The 8699-nt window shown below is 49.1% G+C and overlaps 1 protein-coding gene across 2 annotated transcripts in view; it reads left to right on the top strand.

Moving 5' to 3' along the window:
* Nucleotides 1–7796: 7796 nt before the first annotated feature.
* ARMC9 (armadillo repeat containing 9) overlaps nt 7797–8699 on the top strand; it is a 66851-nt gene continuing 65948 nt past the window's right edge. For both annotated transcript variants that reach the window (XM_068163913.1, XM_068163912.1), the window contains exons 1-2: nt 7797–7855; nt 8230–8317. In XM_068163913.1, coding sequence (XP_068020014.1) covers nt 8267–8317 — 51 coding nt within the window. In that variant the 5' untranslated portion in view covers nt 7797–7855; nt 8230–8266. The remainder of the gene's footprint in view (nt 7856–8229; nt 8318–8699) is intronic.

Below are 8699 nucleotides of genomic sequence, written 5' to 3'. Positions count from 1 at the left end.
CAGAGAACTTGCTGCTTAAAAAAAAAACCACAAAAAGGAAACCTACCAACCCTCCTTTCCGCTCGCCCCAAATATTGAACACTAGGCCCCAAGTTGTGCATCTTCCTTCCAACAAAACTGGACTGACCCAGCTCCCCTGTAGAGTCCTGGGGATCTGTGTACATTTCTGCTTTCTTTAGCAGTTGTTTAGGTTGGACAACGGCACCAACTCCAGTCTGGCCCAGCTGTAGCACTGATGCTTGAGCAGCAGCTGTCCAGAGGAGGTCTGCTTTCAGATGACCTCTCTGATACTGACTTTGTGCTGGTCTTTCTCCTTGCTCATCCTGGTATTTGTGTGATAGTGCTGGGCTGACAGAAGGGCTCTGGGTGTAAGCAATGGGGAAATGGGGGTCATGTTTCTCTTTGTTTCAGAGAATCCCTTTCTTCCCCTGTGTGCCTTCACTAAATAGGAGCACAGCTGATGTGAGCAGGCGGCTAGCAATGCATCGCTGGTCTAGATGGGGTGAATCCAGACATGCAGGTTGTTATGCTGATGTACACCATTAGCAAAGGGGGGATTTGCAGTCAGGGGAATGGAATGAGCAGCAGTCAGAAGGAAGGAATGCTGCTGGACCCTTGTTTGCTGCCTAGCTGGCCCTTTACCTGTTGGGCTGTAACATTTCAAAGGGTGTGTCACTAGCAAGCCAGGTTCTGCAACTCTGACCAGCTGTAAGCCAGATGCTGGGCAAAGCTCCCTCACTTGAAACAGCACTTAAAGGGAATGAGGCTGGGGTTGTATATATGTTGGGAATATTTTGCTTCATGTGAACATACTACAAGTTCATGTGCATCAGTAATAATGGAAGACAAATCTTGCATGTATTGCCTGTGAGCTTTCCCAGCAGATGGTCTATTTTGGTGTTGCTATAGGAATAGAATAGTCTGCCTTAATTAGTTCTCAGCAAAGCTTAAGTAAGACAGAGTAGAAGTATGTAACTGAAAGCCAGTTCTGAGTCCTAGGCTTCAGTCACAAGTCCCTGAAGCTGAAATCCTTTCTCAGTAAGGGTGCTAGTCAGGGCTTGCAGTTCTCAGCATGCTCCAGATGTTCTGCTGTGGAGCAGAGCCAAGAATGAACCTGAAATGGCTACAGACAATGTTCCTGTCAGTGAAGCTGGAAACAGAGGGAATCACTACTCCTATCTCATGGTCATTCAAAGTGGGACCTGGTACTGTGCTGCAAAATAGAGAAGCTGGACAGGCATCTGTTGTGTGAGTGCTGTAAGCCCTTCCCTTTGAAGAGGAACCTGTATCCTTTACTCCTGCATGTTCTGCTAATGCCATCTAGTCTGGGTTTTTAGGGAATTGGTTAGTAATGCCTTGTGTCATCTTCCAAATCCTGTATAGAGGGGAGAGGACATTAGGGGATTAGTAAAAACTCATTTCATGTTATTTAGCAACCTGATGGGCAGCCAGATATTGCTGGGAGATTTGTGGCATCTGAGTGGAAATGCTGAGATTAGCTCCTCAGAAGGACCTGAAGACCTGTACTGGTGCCTTGGCCAAGCTGTCAACAGGACCTTTTGCCAGGCCTTTCATACTAAACCAGACCTTTCAGGACAGCCAGTATATTCCTGGCACTTGCTACATGTTTGGTGCTCAGTGTGGCTGTGTAAATCTGTACACACAGAGCAGTTCCCACTGCGCCATGTACTGCCTGAGGCACCATCCAGGAGACTTGATTCTTGTGCTAAATGATTTTCTTGTTCACTGATGTTTCCCGTAGCTCCCTTGGCACAAGGAAATGTAAAAGACTCAGCCCTTAAATGATTTCTGAGCTACTGCTCTGTGGCCATGTAGTAAGGTTACACTCAGGCAGTCAGATTTGTAGAGGAGCTTTTGGTGACCAGCTGAGGTCAGTAACTGAGACCAACTCAATGCTGTGCTTGGGGGACAGAGACCACAGTTTGGAGAAGGAATGATGGGAGCCTGGAAAGCTTTGGTGCTGCTTTAAATAGTCATTTAGCCCCAGTGCCTCATTAAAGCTGATTTCTTAGGAAGTGCTGCTCTCCTGGGCATGTCTGGGGATGCTGTGGAGGGACCCACCCCTGGGGTGTTTGCCAGGGGCTAATTGGAGCTAATGCTCCTGGGTTTGCTGGAGGGAGAGGCTGAGGTGACGGGAAGCACACTTCTATCCCTCCTAACTAATGGCCTTCATCCCCCCTTAACCCTGGTGAGAAATAAATCACTTTAAAAGCATGCTGCATATGACAGGTCCAAGAGTCCCTCCAGAAGGGCCTGGACATATCTGCAGCCTCCCCTTTCCACTCACAAGCCTCCTGTTTGCTACTGCACTGGATATTGAAGTGGGAATGCAGATGTTGGAGGTAAAGCTCCCAGGGCATGAAGTCTTCGAGGAGTGAAACCACAGCCCCCTGGCATTACTCCTCTGCCCTGGCAGTCCCTCATTAGGTCTTGTCATCTCCCCATCACAGCAGTGCCACCCTCCCTGTTTTTCCTTTTCCCTTCAGGGTCAGGCGAAGCTCTTCCTCCTTGCTGTTCAACACAATGGTTGGGCACCACTGATAATGATGATGTTGGCCATTTATCTCCCTGCATCCTGAAGGCTGGAGTGTCCCCCACCCTTGCCTCCACTATACCCCAACCTGCCCTGGCCTCTTCTCTGGCCTGCTCTCTTGGAGTTGGTGATGGGTTGGGTTTTCACCCCAGCTCCAGGCCCACCATAAACCTGCAATAACAGCAGGGTGAGGTAAGGTGAGGAGCATGGATATAGCAGGACTGTGCAAGGTTTGTAATATTTGCTTGCAACCTCTGAACTAGTCTGCAGGCCTTCACCCAAAGGTGTTGATCTATCCCCCAGGGTGGCTTCACGTTAGAGCAAGGCTCTTTGCTCCCTCAGTGAAGATAACTGGTTTTGTCAGGCCCAGTTCAACGTGGTTCCCCAGCACTAGTGGGACTGTGCTGGCCTGCAGTCTCCGTCTTGGAAGGAGAAGCTGCCCCTGCCATTTGGCTCTATTTCAGCTTGATTTGGCCTCTGAAATCCTGCCTTGCATGGGCAAATGGTCCAGCTGGCAGCAGCCCAGGTGTGGAGGCCTGTCCTCCAGCTGCTGGCATCGGCTGCACAGTTAAAGCTCTGGTTGTTTGCTCAGAAGCATTGCAATGTACTATGAGCCATCAGTGTCTCTTGCAGAGCATGGGGGAATCAGTGTTACCCACATACTGCAGAGAGATCACTGCAGCTATGAACACTAGTCTTTAAAGGCAAATCCTGTTTCTGCCTAAGTTCTCTGGAGATGAGAACTCCTGGTGGTCCTGGAGACCACCACCTCAGACATCCCAATCCTGCACTTTGTGCAGGGTCCAATGGACCCTGCTGCCTGGCACCCTTGTGCCATGTGTGTGTTTAAGCAACATGTAGCTCTGGTTTATTTCCCTTGTGTTTGCAAAGCATGTGCAGAAAATTGACAGTGGAGGCTCTATACCATGAGGGTCCAGATGAAGCAGATCCTGGCAAGCAGGGCAGGGTGCACAGAGGAACACCCTGGTGTTGTCTGCCTACTGCCTTGGTACAGGGTTGGCCAAGTCATTTGGTGGCAACAACATTCTCTCGCCAAGTGTATAAATAGCTGCTCTGGTGACCCAGGGAAGAATTGCTGCCCAGGCAAGGTTAATTGTCAGCAGAAATTATGGAGATATTGTTCCTCCAGAGATAACCTGCAAGAGATGAAGCATAGCACAATATTTTCCCCTTCAGAGTGAAGGAAAAAGACCTGAAATATTGGTGCAGTGTCTTTGTTCTCTGCTTTAGGCTGGCTCTCCCACCTAGTTGTTTCTTTCCATTCTGTGTCAATGAGCACCAAGATGGATTAACTTTTTGTTAATGTCCTCCGAGAGGGGAAGCTGAGATAGGTCCTGTAGGGCTGAGCAAATTCTATGTTTAATTTCACATAGAGATATTTATCTTTAGCTTAAGCATGAAATCTGGGGTTCAGGAATGAACAAGGAGCTGAAAATAATTTGCTGGAAACACTTGAACTGGACAGTAGAGTTCATGGGCTCATTCAGAAGTGAAATGTGCTGCTTGCCCCTCTTGCAGGCCCAGAGGCTTTACAGTTGGTCCCTGAGTGATCAGGCAGGTGGCTGTTGGTCTGTGTCATTGGCATGGGACAGATGGACGTTGGTTTGTGTTGGTGGTAATATCAAAGCTGTGTCCACATGATGAAGGCAGCAAGGTTCCCTAAGGCTGTTGCTGGGACTGGAGATGTTTCTCCTGGTGATGAAGTTCTGTCCTGCTGTTTCTGTGTACCCAGTTTCCCAGACTACTTTCTACATAGTTTTTTTTAATGGAGCGTCTCTAGCTTTTTCCTCCTCCCAGCCCCTTGCAATTTTTGGCTGGAAAGATGTTACTGCAAGCCAAGCCCTGTCATGCATTGGTGTTCACCTTGGCTGGGGGCTTAATGACCCATGTCTTAGATGAGCACATGCCAGAAAGTCCATCCGAGGCATGCTTCAGGCCTGGGGCACTGAGCTGCTGTCATCCCCTGCAGAGGCAACCCCAGCCCCTCAAAGGCAGCTGATCTTTCCTGGTTGTAGGCTGTCTCTGTAAGGATGTCTGAAGGGGGATCTCTGTCACAGGTGGAAATGTACCATGGATTGATCTATTAGGATGGATGAGCAGAGAAAGTGCTGGAGGACTCACTTCTTCCTGCAACCTGGGCTGAGCTTTGGTGAGCCCACACCAGTGTGGTGGCAGCAGCTAGAAGGTTTTACAGAGGGTGGAGAAAGCAGCGTCTGCTCTCCAGGTGTGCACTTGAGGGACACGGAGAGCTGGCATTGCAGGGCAAGAGGCTGCAGGCCTTGGATGTTCCTGTCCTCATCCAGAATGTCCTTCTTGGAGAAGAAAACCCCAGCTCTTTCCATGTTAGGTTAAAAAGTGTCTGGAAGCTGCCTTCACCATTTTGCAACAGACCTGAAAGGAGCTTTGTGGGGACCTACCAGCTAGTCCCTCCTCCCTCCCTCCTTGCTCTGCACTGGGCAAGCCAAGAGGCTCTCAAGGAGAGCTGAGTTCACCATCACCTCTTTCATGAATCCTGTGGCACAAAATCAAAGTTTCCATTGTGCCTCTCCTAGGCAGGGACTTTGGTTACAGGAAATTACCAAAGAAAAGTCTGCATATAAACAGTCTGTCATGGGCTGACCACATCCTTCTGAGAAGAGGTGGGGAAAGGTGAAACCTCAGGCTCGGCAGCAGCTGAGCAAGCCCCATCCAAGGGATACAGAGCAGCTGTATGATAGCATTATACTGGGGAGAACAGAGAGGTTTTGCAATTCCACTGCCTTTGCTTTCCTTGCAGAAGGCTCTGGGGAAGCACTGGTGTGTAATCTGTTATGTGAGCAGTCTGAACTTCTGGGTAAGTGCCCTGCACAGGTGTAGGATGTCCATCCAAGCAAATCTCTCTGCCCCCCAGCCAGTCCCAGTAGGAGCTAATCTGTGCTTCCACCCACCTAACAATGATGTGCCACCAACTGAAAACTCAAATGACTTCATATTTACTTATTTATTGCCTAAGTGGCCCTTCAAAATATTTATCCAAAATCCTTTTTGGCAACTAAAAGCTGAAGTTTGACTCAGAAAATAGCAGAATGTTTAAGCTTTGAAATACGTGCCTCTCTTGCCCACTTGCTCTTATTTTTAATGCAACCACTTGGAAAGGTCACTGCCAGAAGACACTTCCTGCAAAATCTTCCACTTGGGCACAGAGAATTGCTTTCTGTTTTCTTAATCAAGCAACAGGTTATGATCCAGTCTGGGACCTGCAGCTGACACAGCTGGTGGCCCAGCCGCAGGAATGCTCAGCCCCTGACAGAGGTCATGGTCACCCTGCCCCAAGAAGAACCTGAACTGTTGAGCTGGGGTGGTGCCCCAGGTGATGAGTGTCATTCATAGACACACAGGGCAGTCGAGGGTTTCAGGATTGAAGCCCAAGCTTTGCATCTTTCTGACTTTACTCCAAGTGCTGGCCAGCAGGTAGGTGTTCAGGATGTCTGTGCCCAAGCACCCAAGGAGCGTGGCAAAACCTGTGCAAGGCAGTGTGTGCACAGCAGCCTTGCCTGCTTACTGGAAAGGGGCTTCTATAAAAATAGGAGGGAAAAAGTTAATTAAAAAGTATGGTAAAGCAAAGCTCAGTTCCCACACAGCTTTCTCCATCATCCTGTCCAGGGCATGATGCCAGTCCTGTTTGTCTGCTTGGAGGAGAAAGCCAGCCGGATGCACATCATCCTGAAGATGAGAAAAGGAGAAAATCAGCATAAAATCCCTCTCTCTTTCCTCTTGGATGGTGTTTGATCACCACCAAAGCAAAGCGAGGCAGGAGAGAGGGAGCACAAAGGATGGTGCACGTACCTTTACAAGTAAGAAGGGCAGATGCAGCTGGTCTACCCTCTAAGAGAGACTTTTTACCCCTTTACAAAGTTAGAGGGACAGATGGCAAACAGAAGGAAGAGTCTGTCCCAGTATTTTGTTCACAAATACCAACCCACTGCTGGCTGGCCTTGAAGCAGTAGTAAAATAACTCCCATGGGTTATGGATGGAGCACTAGTGCCTGCTCACCGTCTGTCATAACTCTGCTTCCCACCGCCTCACCCTTACCAAACATTTCCCCTATCAGGCTGATAGTGTTAGGCCTGGTGGAATGTTCAGGAATGGGATATTTTTGCCATGATCCTTAACTGTTTTTTTTCTTTTCTTTATTGCACAAGCAGAAGAATACCAAACCAAGGGAAGGTAGCACCCTGAACTGCATCCACCCATGCTGGTGTTGGAAAGTAAAGGTTTGGCTGGGAAATGTTCATGGTGGAGAGAAGTACCTCTGAGCCAGCTGATGAGATTAACTTTTTGGGTTTTTTGAGGGTTAAAATCCACTTGTGAGGTGCAGATGCAAATCTTTGCATTCAGTTTCAGCTATCTTCTTTAGGAAGAAAGATGGTGCTGTGTCTGGCTGTGGGATGTGCAGAGAACGTGGGTCTTCTTAGGTGTTCATGGTGGGAAACAGGGCTGCATGGGGTGAGACAGAAGCCATGGGCAGGACCCCACAGATGATACAACATTGTTTTGCTGTGTCTAGCAAATGCTTTCTAGAAATATGGTGTTAATAACAGCCACTTTATTAACATCATTGTTAATTTAAAATGGCACAAAGCCTTGATAAGGTGTTTGACCAGCCCTCCTGTTTGCTTTGGACTGGTTTCCATGAGGTAATGACATGTCAGGCTCTGGCTTTTATTGCCCAAGATCTTTTTCAACAGAACCTTCCAGGCTGTGAAGTGAGTAGAGCATGGGCTCTAAAACAACCATGGGCTATTTTAACCCTGTTGGGAATCACGCTCAGATTTTCCATCCCCTCGAAGAGGGCAGTGCTGGGTGGCAAGATCAAATGTGGCTGGGCTAATCAAGAAATGATGTAATTGTGCATCAGATAACTGCAGGCCTACATATAAGGCGGCGTGCACAACTCTCCTGGCCTGCCCAGGATGGGAGTGGGCTACAAAAATGTACGTTAATTCAGTAGATAACTTTCAAAAATTAACTTGACCCAAACTCTCTTCAGCTGGCGTCAGACAGCAGGCACCGGCTAATTGTAGTCCACACTTAAACCGGCGGGGAGCTGCGGTTCCCTCCGCTGCGCTCCAGGGGGCGCTGCGCTTAGGAAGGATGGACCAGCGCTCTCATCACGTGATATACCCTTTCCGGCCTAGGATTGGCTGAAGGAAATCACGTGCAGCGGGAGGGTACCCGGCGCGGAGCGGGGCCGTTGTTGCCAAGGCGACGGGAGGCGGCGGCGCGGGGCCGCGGGGCAGGTAGGCCGTGCCGCTGCCGTGCCGGTGGCACTCGGCGGTAGTTCGCTTCTCTCCCCTCTGTTTGGCTCAGGAGTGGGTTGGGACGCGCGACGTCGGCCCTGAGGAGGCGCCCTCAGCGCCCTCAGCGCCCTCAGCCTGGGGGCAGGTGGGAGGGCGGCGGGCTGCATCCGTGGGTTGCTGCGCTAGGAGCCCACGTGAGCGCCCCGCGGCCTGGCGAGAATCGGCCTCGGAACTGCTTTGTAGGTGCCTTACAGGGGGAGTGGGATGTCTCCCTCATGCGGCTTAGTTTGGAGATAGTATGACCGATGGGCGGTGCGGGGCTGTACGAACCGCTGTGCTGTCTGCTGACACCTCCCTTCTGCACGATTTTCTAGGCTTATCTACGATGAGACATACCGGTAACGCTTAGCGATGGGGGACGTTCTAGCTTATGAAGCTGAGTTACTCGAACTAGTGAGAGAGGTTGGTTTTATCTATTTTTTAAATATTTTTTATTTAAACGACCAAGTCAAGATTTCATGCTCGTGTTCCAAGCCAGGCGGTGTAACCATGGTCTAAATTCTGGAGATGTTTACATGGTCAAGTGCTTGCTACACTCTGAAATCATATTGTCTCCTGTCTTGCCCTGTAGATTCGAAGGGCTAAATATCTGTTAAATTACAGCACTCAAAATATGAAATCAATTATTTATTGTTAATTGAAAATGAGGCTTTCATTTCATTATTAGATTTACAGACACCTTTGGGGCTCAGGTCCAACCTGTGATAATGGTGTGATCTTTAAAACTTTGCTTAGCTGCCTCCTCATTCCATATATATATATATGTGTGTGTGTGTGTGTGTAT

The sequence above is a fragment of the Melanerpes formicivorus genome, unplaced genomic scaffold, assembly GCF_026170545.1.
Source record: "Melanerpes formicivorus ecotype bairdi unplaced genomic scaffold, bMelFor1.0.p_v2 SCAF_76, whole genome shotgun sequence".
Taxonomy (NCBI): Eukaryota; Metazoa; Chordata; class Aves; order Piciformes; family Picidae; genus Melanerpes; species Melanerpes formicivorus.
The sequence above is the reverse complement of the archived record's forward strand: the minus strand, read 5'-3'. Positions and strand labels throughout refer to the sequence as shown.